At 40.5% G+C, this 27,808-nt stretch overlaps 1 protein-coding gene across 1 annotated transcript; it reads right to left on the reverse strand.

Annotated features, from left to right (window-relative positions):
* Window positions 1,172–26,227, reverse strand: C5H12orf54 (chromosome 5 C12orf54 homolog). Its single transcript, XM_005680023.3, has 9 exons — window positions 26,077–26,227; window positions 25,318–25,437; window positions 20,313–20,343; window positions 19,564–19,602; window positions 10,386–10,418; window positions 6,198–6,222; window positions 3,971–4,013; window positions 2,483–2,652; window positions 1,172–1,382 (listed from the first exon to the last, which is right to left on the reverse strand). Exons 2-8 carry the CDS (start codon window positions 25,380–25,382, stop codon window positions 2,514–2,516), a joined length of 375 nt encoding a protein of 124 aa, XP_005680080.2. The 5' UTR covers window positions 25,383–25,437; window positions 26,077–26,227; the 3' UTR covers window positions 1,172–1,382; window positions 2,483–2,513.

The following is a 27,808-nucleotide window of genomic DNA, read 5'->3' on the forward strand; positions in this document are numbered from 1 at the left end:
ATTGACACAACAAATGAAAAACCCTTCACCAATATAATTCCTAACCAACCCACTATATTAATAATTTCCAACTCCCCAAAAGATTTTGCCTTTAGTAAGTCTAAAGCATCTCATGCCTCTCAGGTTGGGAGGCTGTAAACAATCACATGTGGCCGGACGAACCTATACAGGCGGGCTAGATAACCTTCAGAGGAGTCCGTAAGCTGAAACACTTGTCACGCCCAAGAATTTTTATTGCCTTGGAGCTGCACGTTTACTCCTTCTCCGAGAGAAACGGTTATGGGGGAGAGCCCCCCGTAAAGTCAGAGGTGTAGGTGAGAGCATAAAACAGACTCTGGTTTTGGGGCTGATGCTCGGGAACAGGGGGTTTCCTGAGGCTTGATCACGCCTTTGCGTATGCCAAGCCTCCTTCCTCATGACCTTTGCCATGGGCGGAGTTCCTCACACTGGCCCCCGGCACTTGTGTAGTTTCTGTTTTCAATACAACCCTGAAATTATGGGGTTTCTCTATCATGTGAAAAAATTTCCATTACTTTTGTAGTCTCAATTTAAAACTCAACATTTGTCTCTCAACAAATGCCAAGTCAGTATCTAATGAGATGATGCTTTTTAAAACTTATTTTATTGTTATAATGGATTTTTATTTATTATTTCACTGGTATTATGACAAATTCTCACCACTGGTTTTAAATTCTATGTTGTATCATTTTTAATATGTTATTTTCTTTTTGTATAAATTTTACTGGGAAAAGAACAAGTAAGAATTAAAAACTCTACCTTTTATGTTGTGATGCATGCTTTATATATGTTTGCAACATCTTTGATAAATATCCTAAGTAGTTTTTTTCTTGCAGGAAGTATTTTTGGACTAGTTGGCTTTTTCTGTAGTTTTGGGGGATAGCCATGTTGGAGTCATAGACTGTGAGGCTAGTCAGATCACAAGGTATTAGAAATGAAAGGAGCCTCCAGCATTTTCTAGTTATGTTTCCTTATTTATAGGGGAGGAAACTGAGACCTATGAGTCCATAAGTTGGGTAATATTAAAATGGGTTTGTGACTTTCTAATCCAGATCTTCTCCTAACCTATGCTGTTGTTCTCTGAACCAAATGCAAGACCATACTTGGACATTCAAGCGCTACATCCCACTACCCAGTAAGAGCCAATAGGATAGACGTCTTTTACACTACATTTATTTTTATCAGTTGTTGTTTGCTGGTTTCTTTGCTTGGCAGTTGTGATGTGTGTGGGTCTTACTTGATTTCCAGGTTCTCGGTTGTAGCCATAGACCTTGGCATCTCCGCCCATGAGTATCATTCCCTCTTCCAGATCAGTGGTGCTGCCTGCTGAATAACTTTGTTTTTCAGGCAACCAAAGCTGTGCCCTAGATTTCACAGTCATATGGATGAGAATAAAAGAGATTTAGTTTACCAGGAAGATGCCACTGAAACTAAAATCAGTCCTACAGATGATCCTTCTGCCCTCATGACTGATTCCCAGAATATCAGACACACAGTAAGGGAGGAGACCCACTGGTTGTACACCATTTTCTTTCTGTGTAGGTGCCCACGCTTTGCTGTCCTACACTTGCTGCCTATGCTGTACTGAGGAGAAAGGACATTTTCTGCGTTAATTTATGAGTCAAAGGTGAGTTTTAAATGACGACACAGAAAGCTGTGATCTTGTTGCCAAAATATTGGGACATTTTGTATTTTGAGGCTCTATGGGGGAAATGAGATAAAATATTTGAAACGGGACTATTCAGGAAAATACACTGTACTTAGACACTGAGTGTACACGAAGTCCACTGATTTTCTCCATCATTCGTCACTCAAGTTCTGTTTTTAGGAGTTCCCAGTAAGCTTTAGAGGGTATCACTAGCTTAGTCTGTGACACAGATAAATATCTGAGAATGGTCTTTTTCTCTATATGAGATTAGGTGTCAGATGAAACTAGAGAGTCAAGGAGTTTGAAAGGTTGAGGAAATGGGCTATCACTTAAGCAGTTCCTTTGAGGGCAGTTTACTTAACTGCTTTATTAATGAAAATCCTGGCAATGGAGTCTATTGTGGACCTACAGTGTTTGACTCTTGATTCTGGACTAAGCCCTCAAAATAACGTAGGTTTCCAGAGCACTTTCCCGAAGGGGATAATGGACCTCATGCTTCTTAGTGTGATTTTCAACTTTCTATCTTTCCATTTCTCTATCCCATAATTGTCTCTCTTGATTTCTGAACATTCCTCCCTATACAGATCTGTACCTGACTCACTCTGTCTGGCTCTTCCTCAATCAAGAAACTGAAAGATTCCAACTTGGCCCTGCCCTCAGGCTTCTACCTTCTCAACTGATTGTTCCTCAGGTAACCCCAGCTTTGGAGAGAGGATGGAGTTTGCTACTCTGCCATATTGGAGTGAAGACTAGATGAGGCCTGGGTTCCTGAGGATATGAAGGGTGGCTTTCAGGGGAAAGACCTCGGTGAAATACCTGAAGGTGGTCTTCTTCATTGATTGTTGGATTAGGGTCTAGGATCGCAAGCTGACTGATCAGAGGGCTGTCCTTTCAGGTTTGGGGCCTGGATCCCTGATGGCTGCTCTCCAGTGCCTGGCAGCAGTCTTCCCAACTTTGGGGTCGTTGCAGCATCTGAAGTCTTGGTGCTTCTGTACCAAATAAGAGGAGGCTGTGACTGTATGAGGGAGAGAGATCCCATCCCTGCGGGCCCCTCCTTAAGGATTTATTTTGTTGTCAGACTTCACCAGGAATGGGCATCACCAGCTCTAGGAATTGCAATTCCCTGCTGATCTTATGTCCTATAAGAGAGTACCCTTAATGGGATTAGGAGATCTGTCTTATCAGAGCCTGTGTTTTCATCAGGAAATTCAGGTAAATTCCTCATGGTTGCCTCAGAGAGGAATACTGAAATAAAGTAAAATCATTGATCCAATATGGTTTTGACCAATCAAAAGTGCTCCTCATATGTAAAGGTTTATAATAATTATATTTAAAATTTATGCAAATATGAGATCTCCAGTCCATTATTCCTTTCATGGTTTCAGCAATGATCAATTTACACTATAGTGATATATATTTTTAAGAGGAATGCTTTTTTACTTCACTAGGGTCAGCTCTCTAGAATAGGATCAAATTGGGTTGAAACAGGGATCTAGGAAGTTCACCTTATCCATTTCCTGGTTCAGGTGGAACCGTATCTGAAACAGGTGAAAGTGATTTTTAAAAGTATTTCTGAAGTCCTCTGCAGAATATGCTGCTGCTCTCTCACCACCCAGTACTGTTTTTCAGTTTTCACTCTCATAAAGTGTTTCCTAGTGTCTAAATTCACTGGAGAAGGAAATGGCAACCCACTCCAGTGTTCTTGCCTGGAGAATCCCAGGGACGGGGGAGCCTGGTGGGCTGCCGTCTCTGGGGTTGCACAGAGTTGGACACAACTGAAGCTACTTAGCAGCAGTGTCTAAATTAAATCTCTGGTGGTATAGCCTGATCTTTTTTCTCCTAGTCTTTTTTTTGGATTGAAAATAAATGGATATCTCCCAATGTTGAGGCATTGGACTTTCAAGTTTTAAAAACTGTCTTTTTCCAAGTCCTTCTCTTTCTAAGTTCCTCATTTTACTCTTTGTGAGTGTGCGTGTGTGTGTGGCTTTTCTTTCTTATCATTCTTTCTGCGTCTCCTTTTTTCTCTTAAATTGAGTGAATAGAATCCCCCAAAATCTGTATTGTGAGGTGCAGACTGATCCTGAAATTCCAGAGATTTCTGGTGGGGCTGAGGATGAAGGAGGAAGCCCTGGCTCTGTAGTTTACCATTAATTGAGAGTGGTAGAGGACCGTCTCCTGAGAGATATGTTGGAAGTACAGTGTTCTGAAGACTCAAGGCTCAGAGATGGCAGTATTCCTAGTCACTACCCCCATATCCAGGTGGATTCTATCTCCCTTAGGGACTCTCAAAAGACGGTCACTTACCCAGTCTTGGATGCAGATGATGTGGGTGTCACGGAGCTCATCCCTGAGTAGGACACAGGAAGGAGTCATTCCATTGCAGGGGTCTGAAAGTATCTCCTTAGGAGCCTTGAGCCCTGCTCACATCCTTAGTTTGGAGTATGGCCAGTCAAAGTGGGAGATACCAGAACTTGTGGAGAAGTTAAAGAACTATAGGCCTGTCAGAGGTAGTTGCAGAACGTGACACTGGACATCTGGTCACTTACAAAGTATATATCGAATTGTGGCCACCAGATCCCTGCTTAACCAGCTCTGGGCATTTGGAGTTAGTCAGATTCCTCAGTCCCAGGGCACTGACCCTAGATTAGGTCCTTGTCTCCTTTTCTAGTATGGAAAATACAATGAGATGAGTTCTTCTCGTCTTATTCTGAATTCCCCCACCCACCCACCTTTTAGGAAGCAGAAAACAACAACAACAACGATCAAGATCCTAAATCCATGTTTTTTGCATTGGGTCATCAAGCAGGTATTCCAGGGCCTGTAGTGACCTATTTGGAAAACAGCCTTCCTTGAGTAAAGAACATCTTTCAGGCATAGATAAACTTAACCCTTTTGACCTGTTGACCCTTAGGGCTCGGCAGCCAAGAAAAGTTTTCCTTGTACCTCAAGATGGATTCTGGTTGGCCATATTTCCATATTTTTGGTCCTGTCTGCTGCCCTGCATGGGCCCGAGGAATGGAAACTGATATTCAGAATTCAGCAAAGATTCCTGGGTGGTAACTTATGGATACTTCCAGTACACCACTCACTGAATGCTATTAATCTTATGTGCACCTCCAAAGATAAGATCACCTCCAAACCATACAGAGACAGCATATGCTACAGAATGATAACAAAATAGCTTACATCACTGAGCAAGTCCTGTTTGGAGAACACTTCAAAAGACAAAACTGAGTAGTGATACTTTTGGGCTTCCCAGGTGTCACTAGTGGTAAAGAATCCACCAGCCAGTGCAGCAGACATAAGAGACATGGGTTTGATCTCTGGACCAGGAAGATCTCTTGGAGTAGGCAATGGCACCCCACTCAAGTATTCTTGCCTGGAGAATGTCATGAGCAGAGGAGCCTGGTGGGCTATAGTCCATGAGATCACAAAGAGTCAGACACGACTAACGAACTAAGCACAGCGATACATTTAACCCAAATTAGATGATCAGTTATAAATGTTCTTATGGACAAATAATAAAATAATATACGTTGAATTAAAAATGAAAAAAGTAGCTGATTTCCAATGTTGTGTCAGTTTCAGGTGTACAGCAAAGTGATTCAGTTATACGTATACACATATTCATTCTTTTCCAGATTCTTTCCCCATACGGGTTATTACAGAATGTTGAGTGGAGTTCCCTGTGCTATACAGTAAGTTCTTGTTGGTTATCTGTTTTATATTTAGTAGGGTGTGTTTGTGACATTAGAGGATATTTCAGTGAACTCATTTATATCCTTGGTATTCAAAATCTGATTCATGAACCACAGGTCCCAGCATCACATGACATGACAGCTTCTTAGAAACAAAGGAACTGAGTCTCAGGCCTACTGAATTAAGTACCGAGGTAATTTGTATACATTCAAATGTTTGAAAAGCCCTGATTTATAAGTTCCTTTTTGGAAAGGAAGGAACTCCAACTATGCCTAAACTTATGCTATAATTCTAGGCCCCTGGAGGAGGGCATGGCAACCCCCTCCAGTATTCTTGCCTGGAAAATCCCCATGGATAGAGGAGCCTGGTGCGCTGCAGTCATGGGGTTGCAAAGTGTTGGACATGACTGAGCAACTAGCACAGCTACTGCATGTTTTAATTTGAAACTTAAAATCTGCATATGATCATTTGAGTACTGTAATTTGACCCCCCTAAATAATCATTCCATTTTGGCTTCCCCACTCTTAAGTGCCTCCTAAACCCTAAACACAGAGCTGGGAAGCTTCCCTCCGATTGTTGTCTCTCCTCTCCTGACAAGTGCCATGTCTGACAGGGCTGAGAGTGTCCTCTGGCCCTCAACAGCCATTCCAAGGGAGAAAGGGATCCTGCTATCCCTGTCCAGATAACTGGACCAGAAAGAGGAGAGACTAGCAGAGCCCAGTCTCCAGCTTTCAGCCAAATAGAAGCTCCCACATTGAGACTTTGATATGAACTCGTTCTTATTCCCTCCCCTCACCCTTGGTTTACCCAAACCTTGAAATATTGCTTTTACCTCGAGTCCGAGCATCTTCTTGCAGCTGAAAAAAAATGAGAGAAATTCAGAGTGAGGGGCCACTCTCCTCTTCAGTGTACCAGCTAGACTTGGTAAGATTATAGGGATGTCTGTGTGAGACATGTGGGCTTCTTGGGAATGTAATGAAATTCCAAGTTTCCTGAAAGAGTGTGTGTTGTTTTTTTATACCTCACATCAAACACAATGCACTGCATATCGTATATTCAATAAATGTTTGCTGAATAATAAATAGGACAAACTCTGGCCTTATTAGGGGTGGGAGATACACAGTTCATTACCTACAGTCATAATGATTCATGCAATGACCTCTCCTCTTTTATTTTTTCTGGCTTTTCTGTGCTGTTTTCTGGCCTCTTTCATTCTCTTCAGGCTTCCCTAGTGGCTCAGATGGTAAAGAACGCACCTGCAATGCAGGAGACCTAGGTTTGATCCCTGGGTTGGGATGATGCCCTGGGGAATAGAATGGCAACCCACTTCAGTATTCTTGCCTGGAGAATCCCATGGACAGAGGGGCCTAGCAGGCTACAGTCCATGGGATCACAAAGAGTAGGACATGACTGAGTGACATTCACTTTTCTTTTCACTTTCACTCTTCTCATTCAAGAAAAGACTCTACACCTTGACATCGCCAGATGGTCAATAATGAAATCAGATTGATTATATTCTTTGCAGCTGAAGATGGAAAAGCTCTATACAGTCAGCAAACACAAGAACAGGAGCTGACTGTGGCTCAGATCATGAACTCCTTATTGCTAAATTCAGGCTTAAATTGAAGAAAGTAGGGAAGACCACTAGATCATTCAGGTGTGACCTGAATCAAATTCCTTATCATTATACAGTGGAAGTGACAGATAGATTCAAGGGATTAGATCTGATAGAGTCCCTGAAGAACTATGGATGGAGGTTCATGACATTGTACAGGAGGCAATGATCAAGACCACCCCCAAGAAAAAGAAATACAAAAAGGCAAAATGGTTGTCTGAGGAGGCCTTACAAATAGCTGAGAAAAGAAAAGAAGAGACGCTAAAGGCAAAGGAGAAAAGGAAAGATATAACCATTTGATTGAAGAGTTCCAAAGCATAGCAAGGAGAGAGAGATAAGAAAGGCTTCCTTAGTGATCAATGCAAAGAAATAGAGAAAAACAATAGAACGAGAAAGACTATAGATCTCTTCAAGAAAACTAGACATACCAAAGGAATATTTCATGCAAAGATGGGCTCAATAAAGGACAGAAATTGTATAGACCTAACAGAAGCAGAAGATATTAAGAAGAACTATACAAAAAAGATCTTCATGACCCGGATAACCATGATGGTGTGATCACTCACCTAGAGCCAGACATCCTGGAATGTGAAGTCAAGTGGACCTTAGGAGGCATCACTATGAACAAAGCTAGTGGAGGTGATGATATTCCAGTTGAGCTATTCCAAATTCTAAAAGATGATGCTGTGAAAGTGCTGCACTCAATGTGTCAGCCAATTTGGAAAACTCAACCGTGGCCACAGGACTGGAAAAGGTAAGTTTTCATTTCAGTCCCAAAGAAAGGCAATGCTAAAGAATGCTCAGACTACCGCACAATTGCACTCATCTCACACACTAGCAAAGTAATGCTCAAAATTCTCCGAGCCAGGCTTCAACAGTATGTGAACCATGAACTTCCAGATGTTCAAGTTGGATTTAGAAAAGGCAGAGGAACCAGAGATCAAATTGGCAACATCCATTGGATCATCGAACAACCAAGATAGTTCCAGAAAAACATCCATTTCTGCTTTATTGACTACATCAAAGCCTTTGACTGTGTGGATCACAACAAACTGGGAAATTCTTTAAGAGATGGGAAAACCAGACCACCTGACCTGACTCCTGAGATATCTGTATGCAGGTCAGGAAGCAACAGTTAGAACTGGACATGGAACAACAGATGTTCCAAATCGGTAAAGGATTACATCAAGGCTGTGTATTGTCACTCTGCTTATTTAACTTATATGCAGAGTATATCATGAGAAATGATGGGCTGGATGAAGCACAAGCTGGAATCAAGAGTACCAGGAAAAATACCAATAACCTCAGATATGCACATGGCACCACCCTTATGGCAGAAAGTGAAGAAGAACTAGAGCCTCTTGATGAAAGTGGAAGAGGAGAGTGAAAAAGTTGGCTTAAAACTCAACATTCAGAAAATGAAGATCATGGCATTCAGTCTCATCACTTCAAGCAAATAGATGGGGAAACAATGGAAATAGTGAAAAACTTTATTTTGGGGGGCTCCAAATCAGTGCAGATGGTGACTGCAGCCGTGAAATAAAGAGACCTGGCTCCTTGGAAGAAAAGCTATGATCAATCTAGACAGCATATTAAAAAGCAGAGACATTACTTTGCCAACAAAGGTCCATCTAGTCAAAGCTATGGTTTTTCTAGTAGTCATGTATGGATGTGAGAGTTGACTATGAAGAAAGCTGAGCATCAAAGAATTGATGCTTTTGAACTGTGGTTTGGATAAGACTCTTGCAAGTCCCTTGGACAGCAAGAAGATCCTACCAGTCCATCCTAAAGGAAGTCAGTCCTGAATATTCATTGGAAAGACCGATGCTAAAGCTGAAACTCTAATACTTTGGCCACCTGATGTGAAGAACTGACTCATTTGAAAAGACCCTGTTGCTGGGAAAGATTGAAGGCGGGAGGAGAAGCGGACAACAGAGGATGAGATGGTTGGATGCCATCATCAACTCAATGGACATGAGTTTGAGCAAGCTCAGGGAGATGGTGATGGACAGGGAAGGCTGGCATGCTAAAGTCTATGGGGTTGCAAAGAGTCGGACACGACTGAACCACTGAACTGAACTGACTCCTCACTGTGTACACGTTGGTTCTCTGAGATGAACCTTTAAGTATCTGTTATTTTAAAAACTCCATCTTACTCACCCCAGAGTAAATAGCTGCTGATGCTATGTACTTTGGGGCCCCTGAGCTCCTAGGAGCTGGCTAGATGGTGTTTCTACGTAACAGTACTCTGGGGCAAGGAAGTGCTTTCTAGTTCTGTCTCTCCCAGATATATTTTGCTTGACTTTGTTCTCTCAGTGTGCCTATATGTTTGAAAGTGTTTGTCAGATTGACATAACAGTCTGCACCAGCACAGGTGTTCCATCAGACTGTGTCTGATGAACCCCATGAAGAACCACTAGACCTAGAATAGAGCTTCAGCACAGAAGATGTCAGGTGGGACATTTAACTTTGCTTATGGGCCTTGTGAGGACGAAATCAACACATGTGAGTCCCACTTATGGACAGACCTCCTCCTCTCACTAACTCAAGTCCTGCTTGGAGGACACTTAGGAAGGACTCAGGGGACTAAAATTCTGGGTAACCTGGAGGTGCCCTGAGGCCGAGGAATGCTTTGTGAAAATACCAAGCTTTTGATCTCTTCTCCCTTTTACCTCCAGCCAGACAGAGGCAGAGGCTGCTGTAGTTTATTCCTAGAGCAAGTTCCAGACACAGTAGCAGGATACAATGGCATGGCTTCTTGGTCTATAGAAAAAGTCTTAGTTCAAAGGCTAAGAGTGATCCAGTTAGCGAAGTAGAGGAAATTTCTTTCAGATCCTTTTGGTCCAACCTTGGTAGGACTGAGACATATCAACACCTTGAGCATACAAATGTAGTAACTGAATGTCTGGGGTAGGCCAATAATATACTCCATTTTTGGACTATAGTTTTAGATATTTAATTAGTGTTTGTATAGAAAAAAATACTAGGACCTGCATGAAAGAGCAGAAGAGGAGGATTGTTGCAGAGCGAAGTTTAGCTCCGACTCTAATTTGAACTACCCTGCAATTAATAAGCATACGATCCTAGTAATTTACCATGTCATTTGGATCCTCCCAACTCAGTCACCTGTTTCACATAACTGCATAGTATTCTTGCTGAGAGTAGTTCTGATAGATAGGATTTTCTCTCTGTATTATCATATTTTCATAAGGGAATTGTTAGGCATCTTCTGGTCTTACTTACTAGACTGACAAATGAGTGCTAGTCTTTTAAGGGAGAAATCCCTAGATAAAGAAATGAAATTAAAAGCTTGATCAAAGTCAACAGCACAGAAGAGTATAGGAAAATCAGAAGCAAGAGAAGTGATATGGTCAGGGAATTTAGAGAATAGAAATTTAATCTCACCTCCTTTTGTATATCCCTAAAGGCCATTAGCACCTGACAGAAGACAAAAAATTATGGAAAAATTAATGTTACAGACTTTATTACAAAGGGATTTTATATATAGAATCTCTCAGTCATTATTAGGCTATCGAGTATGAATGCCAACAGACTATGGCTTCCTAGCTCAAAGAAATAAATCCCATTGAATTCCACTCTCATTCATATTTCTGGGCTACCATTTCTCACATGGTAGGTGGGTAAAATACAGGAAGTTATTGAAAGAAGGCCAAGTTGTGAAAGGAATGTCAATGAAAGCCACTATTGTACTTCATTTTATTGGTGTTTGTTCTGAAGCTAAACATAGCTGTGGAAATCAACACATTTGCATTTAGGTTATAACACACCAGTAGACCAAGACCATGTGTTGGTGAGAACATAGAGAAGCTCAAACTCTCATATATTGTTGGAAGAAGTACAGAAGTGTACGATTACTGTGGGAAAAGCTCTGGCAGATTCTAAAACTAAACGTACCTATATTCTTCATCCAGACATAGATGGATACAGTGACTATTGGTAGTCTGAGTTCTCATTGTGAGGAAAGGATGAGGACTTTAAGACAGATAGGTATATCTTATTCAGTTAAAATATAGAATTGTTTTTGTTGATATTCAGGAATTTTAACATGCTTTGTTGTTCATTCACTAAGTTATGTCCGACTCTTTGCAATTCCTTGGACTGCAGCACCCCAGGCTCCTCTGTCCTCTGGAGTCTCCTCGGATTCATGTGCTTTAAGTCAGTGATGCCATCTAACCATCTCATCCTCTACCATCCCCATATCCTTTTGTTGTCAGTCTTTCCCAGCATCACAGGCTTTCAGGTGAGTCAGCTCTTCGTATCAGGTTGCCAAAGTATTAAAGCTTCAGCGTCAGTCCTTCCAGTGAATATTCAGGGTTGATTTCCTTTAGGACTGACTAGTTTGATCTTGCAGTCCAGGGGACTCTCAGGAGTCTTCTCCAGCACCACAATTTGAAAGCATCAATTCTTTGGCACTCAAGTTTTCTTTATGGTCCAACTCTCACATCTGTATATGACTACTGAAAAAACCACAGTTTTGCCTATATGGACTTTTGTTGGCAAAGTGATGTCTTTGGTTTTTAATATGCTGTCTAGGTTTGTCATGGTTTTCCTTCCAAAGAGCAAGTGTCTTTTAGTTCCATGGCTGCAGTCACTGTCCACAGTGATTTTGGAGCCCAGGAAAATAAAATCTGTCACTGTTTCCACTTTTTCATCATCTATTTGCCATGAAGTGATGGGATCGTGTGCCATGATCTTACTAGTTTTTTGAATGTTGAGTTTTGAGTCAGCTTTTTCACTCTCTTCTTTTGCCCTCTCATAAAGAGGCTCTTCACTTTCTGCTGTTAAAGTGATATCATCTGCATATCTCAGGTTATTGATATTTCTCCTGGCAATCTTGATTCCAAGTTGTGATTTACCCAGCCTGACATTTTGCATGATACACTCTGCATAGAAAATTAAATAAGCAGTGTGACAATATAGAGCCTTTCCCAGTTTTGAACCAGTCTGTTGTTCCATGTCTGGTTCTAACTATTGCTTCTTGACTGGCATACAGGTTTTTTAGGAGACAGGTGAGGTGGTCTGGTACTCCCGTTTCTTTATCTGCATAGTTTGTTGCGATCCACACAGTCAAAGGCTTTAACATAGTCAATGAAGCAAATGTAGATGTTTTTCTGTAACTTGCTTGCTTTCTCTATGATCCAGCGAATGTTGGCAATTTGACCTCTGGTTCCTCTGCCTCTTTGAAATCCAGCTTGTATGTCTGGAAGTTCTCAGTTCATGTACTGCTAAACCTAGCTTGAAGGCTGTTGAGCATTACTTTGCTAACTTGTGAAATGAGCGCAATTGTATGGTAGCTTGAACATTCTTTGGCATTGCCCTTCTTTGGGATTGGAATAAAAACTGATCTTTTCCAGTCTTGTGGCCACTGCCGAGTTTTCCAAATTTGCTGACATTTTGAGTGCAGCACTTTAAGAGCATCATCTTTTAGTATTTTAAATAGCTCAGCTGGTATTCAATCACCTCCACTAGCCTTGTTGGTAGTAATGCTTCCTAAGGCCCACTTGACTTCACATGCCAGGATGTCTGGCTCTAGGTGAGTGACCACACCATTATGGTTATCTGGGTCATTAAGACCTTTTTTGTGCAATTCTTCTGTGTATTCTTGCCACCTCTTCTAATCTCTACCTCTGTTAGGTCCTTTATCATGCCATCCTTGCTTGAAGTGTTCCCTTGATATCTCCAGTTTTCTTGAAGAGACCTCTAGTCATTTCCATTCTATTGTTTTCCTCTATTTCTTTGCATTGTTAGTTTAAGAAGGCTTTCTTATCTCTCCTTGCTTTTTTCTGGAACTCTGCATTCAGTTGGGTATATCTTTCCCTTTCTCCCCTGCTTTTTGCTTCTTTTCTTTCCTCAAATATTAGTAAAGCCTCCTTAAACAACCACTTTGGTAAAAAGGTGAAATTCATTGTTTTGGGGTGAAATGTCCTATAGATATCAATTAGGTCTAACTGGTCTATTGTATCATTTAAAGTTTGTGTTTCTTTGATAATTTTCTGTTTAGTTGATCTATCCATAGGTGTGAGTAGGGTATTAAAGTCTCCAACTATTATTGTGTTGTTAATTTCCCCTTTCATACTTGTTAGCAATTGTCATATATATGGAATTTAGAAAGATGGTAATGATAACCCTGTATGTGAGACAGCAAAAGAGACACAGATGTATAGAACAGTCTTTTGGATTCTGTGGGAGAGGGAGAAGGTGGCATGATTTGGGAGAATGGCATTAAAACATGTATAATATATAAGAAATGAATTGCCAGTCTAAGTACGATGCAGGATACAGGATGCTTGGGGCTGGTGCACTGGGATGACCCAGAGGGATGGTTACAGGGAGGGAGGTGGGAGGGAGGTTCAGGATTGGGAACATGTGTACACCCGTGGTGGATTCATGTTGATGTACGGCAAAATTAATACAATATTGTAAAGTAATTAGCCTCCAATTAAAATAAATAAATTTAAATTAAAAAAACAACCACCACTTTGCTTTCTTGCATTTCTTTTTCTTTGAAATGGTTTTGGTCACTGTGTCCTGTATAATGTTACAAACCTCTGTCCATAGTTCTTCTGGCACTCCGTCTACCAGATCTAATCCCTTGAATCTATTTGTAATCTCCACTGTATAATCATAAGGGATTTGATATAGGTCATACCTGAATGGTCTAGTGGACTTTCCTACTTTCACATGCTTATAAGGGAGCATATAGAATCTGAATAGTCAGTGGGATGGGCTGTGCCAATTATCAGCTTATTGCTTCTCATCAACCCTATGTTCATTCTTTGTTTTATCAGTTCAATGCTCAGTTGTCGCCGATTTTTGCAACCCCATGGACTGCAGCATGCTAGGCTTCCCTGTCCATCACCAACTCCCAGAGTTTACTCAAACGCATGTCCATTGAGTTGGTGATGCCATCCAACCATATCATCTTCTGTCGTCCCCTTTTCCTCCTGCCTTCAGTCTTTCCCAGCATCAGGGTCTTTTCAAAAGAGTCAGTTCTTCACATCAGGTGGCCAAAATATTGGAGTTTCAGCTTTAGCATCAGTCCTTCCAATGAATAGTCAGGACTGATTTCTTTTAGGATGGACTGGTTGGATCTCCTTGCAGTCCAAGGGACTCTCAAGAGTAAGCTGTGGTACATATACACAATGGAGTATTACTCAGCCGTTAAAAAGAATTCATTTGAATCAGTTCTGATGAGATGGATGAAACTGGAGCCGATTATACAGAGTGAAGTAAGCCAGAAAGAAAAACACTAATACAGTATACTAACACATATATATGGAATTTAGAAAGATGGCAATGACAACCCTGTATGCAAGACAGCAAAAAAGACACAGATGTGTATAATGGACTTTTGGACTCAGAGGGAGAGGGAGAGGGTGGGATGATTTGGGAGAATGGCATTCTAACATGTATACTATCATGTAAGAATTGAATTGCCAGTCTATGTCTGATGCAGGATACAGCATGCTTGGGGCTGGTGCATGGGGATGACCCAGAGAGATGTTATGGGGAGGGAGGTGGGAGGGGGATTCAGGATTGGGAACTCATGTACACCCGTGGCAGATTCATGTCAATGTATGGCAAAACCAATACAGTATTGTAAAGTAAAAAAATAAAAAAATAAAATAAATAAAATTAACCACATGTTACCTTAAAATAAATAAAAATCAGGCGGTAAAAAAAAAATACTCTAAAGAAAATCAGTAACAAAGCAGTTTCAGTTCAGTCGCTCAGTCATGTCCGACTCTTTGCGACTCCATGAATCGCAGCACGCCAGGCCTCCCTGTCCATCACCAACTCCCGGAGTTCACTCAGACTCACGTCCATTGAGTCCATGATGCCATCCAGCCATCTCATCCTCGGTCGTCCCCTTCTCCTCCTGCCCCCAATCCCTCCCAGCATCAGAGTCTTTTCCAATGAGTCATCTCTTCACATGAGGTGGCCAAAGTACTGGAGTTTCAGCTTTAGCATCATTTCTTCCAAAGAAATCCCAGGGGGTTCATGTTTGGGAACGCATGTAAGAATTAAAGATTTTAAAATTAAAAAAATAAAAAACTAAAAAAAAAAAAAAGAGTCTTCTCCAACACCACAGTTCAAAAGCATCAATTCTTTGCCACTCAGCTTTCTTTATAGTCCAACTCTCATATCCATACATGACTACTGGAAAAATCATATCTTTGACTAGATGGACCTTTGTTGGCAAAATAATGTCTCTGTTTTTTAATATGCTGTCTAGTTTGGTCATAACTTTTCTTCCAAGGAGTAAGCATCTTTTAATGTCATGTCTGCAGTCACCATCTGCAGTTTTATATTCATCTCATATATTTATATAAATCTCTTATATATTTATATATGTTTTATATTCTTTTATTATGTTGTAAGTATCCAATTATGTACTGGTTCCCCATAGAATGGTTTTCTGACCATTATATAATCAACTCTTTAGTAATACAGTAATTATAAGAACATTAGTTATTCTTGTACAACATTTTAATTGTTTTTTTCTTTCTGTAAAACTTACCAGAAAAGTCATTGAAAGAGAATAAAAAAGTTGATTATGTTACATAGTGTTGTTCAGTGGGGCCTTGCAGGAGAGAGGCTGTGGAGACTTTCACTTACTTTTTTTTTAATTTAAAGAATTTATAGTCTTTGATTTAAAGTCTTTTTCTGCTTAGCTTCTTGTGAATAATTACTATTATAGGTTCAGAAGTGATCACTTTTCCTCTAATTCTCATCTCTATATCACAGTTTAAATGTGTATGCAACTAGAATGTCAAAATTGGGAAGCTGAAATAGCTGATAATTTTGGAAAGGTCTCAGAAACTCCAAGTGAATATCTGTGTTCTGTGAAAGTTTATAGCAGTTTGCTTTGGTTATTAATGAGCATAGTTAGCTTCTACACTAATAGACCATTTAAATATAAAGTGAAATCTTGTGTTTTTATATTTGAGAATTGTTACCTTGGTTGTCATTTTCCTATTTCTGGGAAAGCAAGGAAATTTCACCAAAGTGAAAAAGACATCCCTTTTTATAGAATTAAAATAATTTTCTCTCACATTCTCTAAATACAAGTCAATTTTAAAGCAATTTCAAAATGCAGGGCTTAGTCCTGTGGATTCTGAGAGTAACTGCTCATGGCATTGCCTCAGAAGACTGAAGGCAACAAATTCCCATTGGTGACTTAACGAACATGTATTTCTCTTTCAACTCAAAAAGTTTTCAGAACCCAAAACACTCTCTTGATAGATTCAACAGTTTCATTCATTACCAAACATATGATTAATCTGTCTTCTATAAAAGAAGATTTTTTTCCAACTTGTTCTCTTTAAAACAATTCTAATGATTTGATCTAATTTCCTTGAAATGATGTTAAAACACTATGTTTTTATAACCACAGAAAGGGCAGTTCTTCACATCCAAGTACAAACTCATATTCTTTTCTTTTCTTTTCAACATCTCAGACCTCTCCAATAATGGGTCTGAATCTCTCAAATATATTAAGTTAAAGGACAGGAAAGCTCCGTGAATATGTTGCTGCTGCTGCCCATTATTCTGATTTAAATTATTGTCAGTAAATTTGGTGGTCTGTAGAACATTTTGAAGCATTTAAAAAATCATGTTAGTAATCTCTGATGCCGCAGAGTGAATCTGGCATTTATTCTTCTTCAGAATCTTTATTAAAAACTCTAAAGAAGACACAGATGTATAGACAAACTTTTGGACTCTGTGGGAGAGGGAGAGGGTGGGATGATTTGGGAGAATGGCACTGAAACATGTATACTATCATGTAAGAAATGAATCACCAGTCTAGGTTCAATACAGGATACAGGATGCTTGGGGCTGGTGCACTGGGATAACCCAGAGAGATGATATGGGGAGGGTGGTGGGAGGGGGATTCAGGATTGGGAACTCATGTACACCCGTGGCAGATTCATGTCAATGTATGGCAAAACCAATACAGTATTGTAAAGTAAAAAAATAAATAAATAAATAAATAAAATTCACCACATGTTACCTTAAAATAAATAAAAATCAGGCGGTTAAAAAAAAAAATACTCTAAAGAAAATCAGTAACAAAGCAGTTTCAGTTCAGTCGCTCAGTCGTGTCCGACTCTGCGACTCCATGAATCGCAGCACGCCAGGCCTCCCTGTCCATCACCAACTCCCGGAGTTCACTCAGACTCACATCCATTGAGTCCGTGATGCCATCCAGCCATCTCATCCTTGGTCGTCCCCTTCTCCTCCTGCCCCCAATCCCTCCCAGCATCAGAGTCTTTTCCAATGAGTCATCTCTTCACATGAGGTGGCCAAAGTACTGGAGTTTCAGCTTTAGCATCATTTCTTCCAAAGAAATCTCAGGGCTTATCTCCTTCAGAATGGCCTGGTTGGATTTCCTTGCAGTCCAAGGGACTCTCAAGAGTCTTCTCCAACACCACAGTTCAAAAGCATCAATTCTTTGGCGCTCAGCCTTCTTCACAGTCCAACTCTCACATCCACACATGACCACTGGAAAAACCATAGCCTTGACTCGACGGACCTCAGTTGGCAAAGTGATGTCTCTGCTTTTGAACATACTATCTAGATTGGTCATAACTTTTCTTCCAAGGAGTAAGCGTCCTTTAATTTCATGGCTGCAGTCACCATCTGCAGTGACTTTGGAGCCCCCCAAAATAAAGTCTGACACTGTTTCCACTGTTTCCCCATCTATTTCCCATGAAGTGCTGGGACTGGATGCCATGATCTTCGTTTTCTGAACGTTGAGCTTTAAGCCAACTTTTTCACTCTCCACTTTCACTTTCATCAAGAGGCTTTTTAGTTCCTCTTCACTTTCTGCTATAGGGTGGTGTCATCTGCATATCTGAGGTTATTGCTATAAATAATCAAAACAGAATGATGTCCCACCTATTGAAATTATGTTTAAATTATATATGAGTGACTTAAGCAAATTCTATGTCTTTTAATGCCTTTATATAGACCTTTTTGCCATAGTCGATGGAAGGAAAGAATCCTCTTCTGTGCTAATGACACGATCATAATCATGTTACAACAGGAACTCCAGAAACAATTGGCATGTTTCCCTCAGAAACAACAGCTCACTAGTAATTATGCAGAAATTGGTCATTTTATGAAGTTAACTTTTCATTCAAATGAATGAAATTAAACGTGTCTACTCAGATATGCAGACGACACCACCCTTATGGCAGAAAGTGAAGAGGAGCTAAAAAGCCTCTTGATGAAAGTGAAAGAGGAGAGTGAAAAAGTTGGCTTAAAGCTCAACTTTCAGAAAACGAAGATCATGGCATCAGGTCCCATTACTTCATAGGAAATAGATGGGGGAACAGTAGAAACAGTGTCAGTATTTTTTGGGGCTCCAAAATCACTGCAGATGGTGACTGCAGCCGTGAAATTAAAGGACGCTTACTCCTTGGAAGAAAAGTTATGACCAATCTAGATAGTATGTTCAAAAGCAGAGACATTACTTTGCCAACTGAGGTCCATCGAGTCAAGGCTATGGTTTTTCCAGTGGTCATATGTGGATGTGAGAGTTGGACTGTGAAGAAGGCTGAGCGCCAAAGAATTGATGCTTTTGAACTGTGGTGTTGGAGAAGACTCTTGAGAGTCCCTTGGACTGCAAGGAAATCCAACCAGTCCATTCTGCAGGAGATCAACCCGCCCATTCTGAAGGAGATCAACCCTGGGATTTCTTTGGAAGAAATGATGCTAAAGCTGAAACTCCAGTACTTTGGCCACCTCATGTGAAGAGATGACTCATTGGAAAAGACTCTGATGCTGGGAGGGATTGGGGGCAGGAGGAGAAGGGGACAACCGAGGATGAGATGGCTGGATGGCATCATGGACTCGATGGACGTGAGTCTGAGTGAACTCCGGGAGTTGGTGATGGACAGGGAGGCCTGGCATGCTGCGATTCATGGGGTCACAAAGAGTTGGACATGACTGGGCGACTGATCTGAACTGAACTGAACTCTTTAGGTTGACGTATTTATTTTTGAAGGTTAATTTTTAAGGTACCTCATTCTGGAAGGGCCAAATCTTTATTTTTAATGACATAGGAATCAAGGGCTATCGGTAGACAATTTGTCATATCATCTGAGTGGCTCTGGAGGTAAAATATTTCTTTCCAATAAGAAATGGAGTTAGGATCTTTAATTTTCATATCAAAATGGTAAATTGTCTTCCTCTCATCTGAGAGTTAAAATATATGGGTTTTTCAGTACTTGCCCTAAGGTACTTGCTAGTGGATGAGATTTAAATTATTAATTGTACAGTGTTTATACAATGCTGGTAGAGAAAACATAGTTGAAAGGGCTTATCTAATGGAGAAGTGGATGTTGAGAATGGGCACTGAGATGCACAGACGCAAGGAGTGTCTGAGGATTTGGGACTAGATGAATAGTAGAACAAGATGGGAGGGCGATAGGAATTCCTTACCATCAATCAGCAAATTACGCATGGAGGAAGAAGGAAATGTGCTCCTTTCTTAAGCTCCCTTCCCTTCTCTCATCTCTCACTATGCTGTCAAAGAGGACCCCTCTGTACTCACCTGATCCCACAGGGTTTCAGTGATTGTTAATTCTACCGCCTGTTGAAATAAGATACACATATTGGGAACATTACCTTAACTCTCCCAGAATCTGAACTGACACATCATGAAACAATATGAGGAATTTTTGGAGTTGAGATGGACACTCGAAGGCATGCCATTTGTCAGGCAGCCCTAAGTCTCCTTCAGCCCCACTGAGTCATTTTTCAGCCCATATCCCTTGTCATCTCTTAATCTAGCCAGTTGGGTAACAGATATAAGCAGACTCCTATGCTGACTCACCTTATTAATACCCGCATATATAGCCTGTCTGCTTTTGAAGTCATCTAGTGTAGCTGTGGCATTGAAGATGTTACTTAGTCTTGGTGCACAATGACCCACCACTTTGTCAAGAGCATTCTGAGCTACAGCGCCCAAGTCTTCCAAGATATGGTTCTTGTTAGACAGTTTTCCCGCCCCCTGGCCACATCCTTTTCACCTCTGCTTTCCCTAGGAACCTTGATTCCCAACCAGTGAAGCTGCTTAGTCATATCAGACTCTTTGTGATCCCATGGACTGTAGCCTACCAGGCTCCTCCATCCATGGAATTTTCCAAGCAAGAGTACTGGAGTGGGTTGCCATTTTCTTCTCCAGGGGATCTTCCCAACCCAGGGATAGAACCCAGGTCTCCCTCACTGCAGGCAGACGCTTTACCATCTGAGCTACCAGGCAAGCCCAAAGGAACCAGTATATTTGGAAGTCTCACCCACCTTTGGTCTCATTGTGTCTTCAAAGGATTTTCTGGAAAGAAAGGGTGATAAAAATCTGATGAGTCACTAGATAGGTGACATAAACAAAGTGTCAGAATAGGAGGTTACAGCCCTCATATCTACAGCATAAATGTCAATTTTGACAACCATCCATGGATGGAAATACCTTTTGGGAAATCAGGAGTCCAGGGGAGAGCTTCCAAAACCTCTTTCAAGAAAAAGAAATCCATGAATAGATGCATTGCAGAAGGTAAGAAAGACAGTTTCACTCCCTCCTCCCCCACCAACCAAGACACTCCTCCCCAAAGGCAGCATAGCTTAGTACCAGTAGGGACCCTCTCAACCTGTGATTTCTCCTATGAGGGAAGTGAGAGTAGAATTAGCTCTCTGATTTCCCAGGCTTATAAGACATTGACTAGAAGGCCCACTTCTGTCTCATCCTACCCAGATGGCTAAGGTGATTGGCACAGCTGAATAGTACTGGGGGAGTTGGGAACAGAAGAAAGGGGTGGGCACTCATGGCATTCACTGCATGGATCTCCAGAACCAGCTGCAGCTCACCTATTAGATCTAGGTGAACTCCACCAAGAGGGTTATCCAGAACACTATGGGACTTCTCACCTGTCGGTGACTTCCCTCAGCTGACTGACAAATGCTCCTAGTATTTCACATAACCTTGAGATGGTAACATGTTAGCCTCTGCAGATAGCAAGTGAAAGCCTCTTCACACAGTATGTAGATATCAGCAGCTGGCACAACTATGTGAGAATGAGAGAAGGAACATTTGAAAGAATCTTGAATACTCTGGGGAAAGTAAACAGGAGGCTCTCAGTACCCAGACTGACTTTTTGGGATTAAGAGAAAGCCTCTCCTCAAGAGGTAACAAGAAAACAGAGGTGAGTGCACCCATAGGAAAGACCTGAAAGACTCTCAAAATCTTTAGCTGGGCTAAAGTGAAGATGTTTCACTTTTGAAGCCAGTCAGTAAAGACTGGAAGAGGACTGCTTCTTCAAATAAAGAGACAGCAGTGCAAGAATTCAAGGAACATGAAGAATTAAGGAAACATAACACCACCAAAAGGACAAAAAGATCCAGTGATGGATCTCAAAGGAATGGAGATCAATTGCAATTCTAAACAGTTATATTAAAGAATCTTTAAGCCACAAGAGAAGATGACCAGTGAATGGAAATCAAGAAAACAGCAAAATGAGAAGTTCAACAAAGAAATGAAAACTATAAAAAAAGAACAAGGCAGAAACTCTTGGGACTGAAGAATACCATGGCTGTGATGAAAAATTCAATAGAGGGCTTCAACAGCAGACTTGACCAAGAAGAAAAGAGAATGATTGAATTTGAAGACAAATAATTTGAAATTCAGAAAAATAAAAAGAAAAGAACTGAGAAGAGTAAAGAATGCCTATATGACTATGGGACAGTATCAAATGACATAATATGGGCATTTTGAAAGCCACAGAAGGAACAGGGAAAGTGAAAATAGTAGAAAGCTTATTTAATGAAATAATGACAGAAAAATTCCCAAATCTGGTAGGGAAGTTAACATCTAGATCCATGATGCTCAAAAATTCCAAGGAGGCTGAACATCAAGAAATCTTCATTGAGACTTTATAATCAAATTGTCTAAGGTCAAAGACAAATAGAATTTGGAAAGCAGCAAGGAAAAGTGAATTACCACATAGAAGGGAAGTCCCAAAAAAGTACTTCTCCGCAGACACCTTGTATACCAGGAGGGAGTAAGATGATACAAGCTAAGTATCAAAAACAAACAAACTTGCTAACCAAGAATGCTTTACCTGGCAAAGCTACTCTTCACAAATGAAGTGGAGATAAAGACTTTCCCAGACAAACAAAAGCTTGATCATGACTAGACTTCACATGCAACAAACCCTAAAGGAAGTTCTTCAAGTTGAAAGGATATTAAACAGCAGGAGGAAAACATAAGTATAAATCTCATTGGAAGTGGAATATATATAGTCAAATTTGAAGACTTAAATACTGTAAGGGTGGTGCTTAAATCACTTGTAATGGGTGGTGCTTAAATCACTTGTAATGCTAGTGTGAAAGGTATAAGTATTAAAAGTAGCTATAGCTATCAATACAATAATTTTTTAATGGATACTTATTATGAAGAGGTCTAAATAGTGATATCAATAACATAAAATGTGAAGGGAAATGAAAAAATGTACAGTTTTTGTATGCAGTTGCTGTTACCAGCTTAAAAAGACATACTGTAGGATATGTCTCATGGTAATGTAAACCTCTAGAAGATACACAAAAGATGGGGAACATGTGTACACCCATGGTGGATTCATGTTGGTGTATGGCAAAACCAATACAATATTGTAAAGTAATTAGCCTCCAATTAAAATAAATAAATGTATATTTTTAAAAAAAGGAATCAGAGCAAATTGTTGCAGAATTTCAATAAATCACAAAACAAGATAGCAAGAAGGGAAGGAAGAAACAAAGGAATAGAATACAACAACATGGTAATAATGGTAATTACTGATAGTTACATATTAATAATTATTTAAACATAAATGGATTAAATTCTCCAGTCAAACAGATGAGTTAAGTGGATTAAAACAATCCAGCTATATGCTATCACACACGCACAGAGGCTGAAAGTAAAGGGATGAGAAAAGATATTTCAGGCAAATGGTGCGCAAACGACAGCAGGACTAGCTATATTTATATCAGACAAAACAGATTTTTAGTCGAAAACTGTACACTTTGTCATATGAGACAAAGGTCATTATGTAATAGTTCATCAAGATGATATTACAGTTGTAAATATATATGCATCCAATTTTGAAGCGCCTAAATATATATATAGCAAATATAAGCAGAACTGAAGGGAAAAACTGACAAAAATAATAAAAGCAGACCTCAATACCCCACTTTCAATAATGAACAGATCATACAGCAGAGTTATGAAGGAAATAACAAACATGGCATTATAGACAAAATGGATCTATACAAAACACTGCATCCAATAATGACAAAATACACATTCTTCTCAAGCACACACAGAACATTCTCCAGGCAAGGTCATATGCTGGGCCACAAATCAAGCTTAACAAACTTAATATTGATAACATATCATGTATTTTTTCCTACCACAATGATATTAAATTGGAAATCAAGAGGAAAGTCTGTCTCTCTCTCTCTTTTTTTTTTTTTAGGTTACTTCTATATCCTGGCCATTGTAAATATTGCTGCATATGATCCAGCAATCTCACTCTTGAGGAAATTCTTAAAATTCAACAACATGTGGAAATTAAACAGCACTCAAACAACAAATATGTCGAATAAAAAGAAAGACTTAAATAAAAATATAAAAAGATATCACACCTAATACCAAAGAGACTACTATGAAAAACTATACACCAAAAAATTAGATATCTTAGAAGGAATGGATAAATTCCTAGAAATATACAACCTACTCGGGCTTCTCTGGTGGCTCAGCAGTAAAGAATCTGTCTGCAGTGCAGACGCTACAGTCCATGACATTCTCCAGACCAGAATACTGGAGTGGGTAGCCATTCCCCTCTCCAGGGGATCGCCCCAACCCAGGGATCTAACCCAGGTCTCCCACATTGCAGGCGGATTCTTTACCAGCTGAGCCACCAGGGAAGCCCAAAATCAACAGCATGAAGGATAAAAATCATATAATATTCTAAATAGATGCAGAAAAATAATTTGATAAAATTCAATATCCATTCAAGGTAAAACTCTTAACGATTAGTTATGGAAGAAATTCACCTCACTATAAAAAAGGCTGTATATGACAAACCTATAACCAACATCATACTTAATGGTAAAAAGCTAAAAGCTTTTCCTACAAGGTTAGGGAAAGACAGGGAATCTCACTCTCACCTTCTTATTCAACAGGATATTGGGAATCCTAACCAGAGAAATTAGGCAACAAAAAGGATTAAAAAGCATCCATGAGTTTGAGGAAACTCAGGGAGATAGTCACGGACAGAGAGGCCTGGCGTGCTGCAGTTTGTGGGGTGGCAAAGAGTGGGATATGACTTAGCAACTGAACAGGAACAACAACAATGGGCTTTCCCAAATAGAACTCTCAGTGACTCCATATCTACCGACTATTTTCTCCTCATAGTTCTGTAGTGGAACTACATAACTATTCCTCATATTCTTAGAACCTGTTTCTATCTTCCTCCAAGTGTCAGGCTTTGCAGTTCCTCAGTAGCTCTCAGGCTTGAGGCTCCGTTAATCGTTATGAGCACCTTAATAAGATATGCCACCTAGAAATCTTAGAAGATACTTTTAACTTTTTCTTCCTGAATTCCTTTAAACTCATTTCTTTTTCTTTTTGGTCTTTAATGTCTTTACTACACAAAATCCTGTGATTTTTTGATTCCTGCATTCTTAGTTTTGATGATGAGAAACATCTCAATACATTTGGAAATAGTGGTACTATGCATTTCATTACTCCCAGACCTTGGTAACTAAGCACTGATCTATTTCTTCTCAGTGTACTTGTACCATTTTCAGAATGTCCTATAAATATAATCATACATTAGGTAGATTTTTTAAAAATTGGAGTATAACTTCTTTACAATATTGTGTCAGTTTTTGCTTGCAGATTCTGGCCCTTCTCTGTACCCTAGGACAAGGAAAGCAAAGTTTTGGACATCTGGCCTTGATTTACATTGTAGAGGACATAAGAACATCTTAGAGAAAGTTGGTCTTGGGATAAATAAATGCCCCTTGGTAGTATACACAACTAACTCCTCCTACAGGAATTTCAGACTGATGCCCACCTTCTAATTAGAATGAGAATGACTTGCTTTGTTCCTTCCATTAAGGAGAGAAGAAAGGACATGTGAAAGTCCCAACTTTCCCCAACCAGGAAATAGGTGCAGCCATGGCAGGGATGGGAGACAGAGGATCTCGATTCTTCTCCCATAGAGAATATCCAATCTAAGGACCTTTGAAGGTCATCATTAGCCCCGTTTACCTTTTCTGCTGCCTGGAGTTCCTTCCTCCCTCTTGTTCTTGATCTTGGAAGGCATGCTGTGCCATTAGTCTGAATGGAAACCAAATGCTCTGGAGCTGAAGATGGAGAGAGCTCCACGTCCTGAAGAAGAGTAAATGAATAGGGGAAGAGGGCAGGTAAATGATGAGAGGAGACTTCCCTGTTGGAGAACTACCATGACAGATGTCTCAGTAGTTCAGGAAGCACCTGTATTTTGAATGGGTCAGTGTGTTTGTGTGAATGTGTGTGTATGTGTATGTACACATATGTGTAAAGATAAGGGTGTGAGGGAAGAAGTGTTTGCCCCAGGTAAAGAAATTCCAGTGAGAAGGTGGGTAGAGAAAAGAGAAACTCAGTGAAAAAATAATAGCTGGCTGGGATTGGGGTAGGGAGTGGACCAGTGGCTGCTTGAGGTAACAGTGGCTCTAAGACAAGGTTAGGAAGTAGTAATATAATAAATTCAAGAATGGACAATTTCCATCCCATCCTCCATCCTAGTCAGACAGCTAAGAGTAGCACCACAGGCTGGAGGTCTGTGAGCTCCAGACTTCAAGCGTTTTGTAGGCAAGAGGGAAACCCCACAGCTGATACTGTCAAAAACACATGGGGCTGAGAGATCAAATCAGTGACTCAGACTTAAATCCTTCTTTGAGAAGTTGCTTCCCAGAACCCCTCCTCCCATCCTTCCTATCTCCAAACCTGAGTCAGGAACTAATAAGAAAATTATGTCCAGAAACTTACCCAACTGGGCACCCCAAATAGCTCTTCTCCCCACCCCTAACCTCCTAGAATTTCTCCTCCTTGAGCCGCATCTCACAACAGCTTCCTATCATCTCACCTATCAACCTAGCCCTTTTCAACTCTTCTGTGACCTCAGCTGTGACGTCATAGATCTGAGACAACTGAGTCTCTCCTCCCACCCTCAACCCAGGCTTCATTTAATACAAATGATACAATAGTGAGATAATACTGAGAAATTTTAATTTCTGGGAATTTTTGTTACATCATTGACCTCCACCCATTGCCTTAGACATTCTGTATTCCTGAGAGATGATAGGAATGAGCCCAGAAGAATCCATGTTTTATTTTGAATTTCAAAATAGGGTCTAAAGAGTTAGGTCTTTTGATTTCGGAGGTAGGTCCTGGTGACTCACATGTAAAGAAATAGCCTGCAATGCAGGAGACCTGGCTTTGATCCCTGGGTCAAAGAGAGCCTGTGAAGTAGGACAAGGCAACCTATTCCAGTATTCTTCCCTGGAGAATGCCATGGACAGAGAAACCTGGTGGGCTTCAGTCCATAGGGTTGCAAAGAGTTGGACACAACTGAGCACAGCGCCTGGAGAGAAATGGTTTTGTTTTGAATTCCAAAAGTCTTTGACTTGAAAGAGCAGCAAAGATTGGTGAATTGTTGTGGCTGTAAAGTTTTAGAAGGGATGAAAACAATCCTCTGCAGAAAAAGGTTTTAATCTATAGATATTAAAAATAGGTGTAATAGTGCTAAAAAGAAGGCAGGAAATGAGTATTAGAGAAAAGTTAGATGTAGACATGCAGCTCTGAGAGGAACCTGTTACTATTTGGTGATAGTATATGTAAATTGGGGCTTCCCAGGTGGCACTGTGGTAGAGAATCTGCCTGGCAGTGCAGGAGAGGCAAGAGACATGGGTTCGATCTGTGGGTTGGGAAGATCCCCTGGAGTAGGAAATGACAATCCACTCTAGTATTTTTGCCTGGAAAATTCCATGGACAGAGGAACCTGGTGGGTTACAGTCCATGGGGTCACAAAGAGGCAGATACAACTGAACATGCATACACACACATCTGAAATCTCCCAATATATATAGAAATCTGAGAACAGAAGGGGCCAAGGACGTACTTCCTCCCTGCAACTGGAGCCCTAGGAAGAACAGACTCAGAGAGGGTGCTGCGCCAACAGGAGGAGATTGTGACAAGATGGGACTTGTGGTGTGGTGTGCATTTAGGCAGACAGGGACTAGCATGGTAACTTCCAGTTCCTCACAGCCTTCCCAGGTTATCCATCGGGCAGAAAAGATCCAGACTATCCCTCAGGCAGAAATTACAGAGTGGAGGAGGAGAGGTCTCACATATGAAGAGGACTCACAGTGTATGAGCCCTGCAAAAGATCATTGTAGATTCATGGATGAAGGCATGGACATTGCTTGCCCCTACCTGTCTTCAGCAGTATTTAGGGAAGATCTATGATACTACCCACCCCTAGCTTTGAAGAGATTTTAGAGCTTTCAGTGCTACTAATGAGACACACCAAGATCACCATAGGCTCTCCCTGAATACCACCTTCTTACTATTATGAACTCTTAAAAGATTGGTCACCAGAAGCTCTGATTAGAGATTACTCTCTCCCTCCCTCTCAGAGGCCACTGGGGCCATTCCCATCATGACCTGCCTCCCTGTTTGCATCAGTTTTCACAAGAAGTCTGAGCTCCTCCCTCCATGA

The sequence above is a fragment of the Capra hircus genome, chromosome 5 (genome assembly GCF_001704415.2).
Source record: "Capra hircus breed San Clemente chromosome 5, ASM170441v1, whole genome shotgun sequence".
Taxonomy (NCBI): Eukaryota; Metazoa; Chordata; class Mammalia; order Artiodactyla; family Bovidae; genus Capra; species Capra hircus.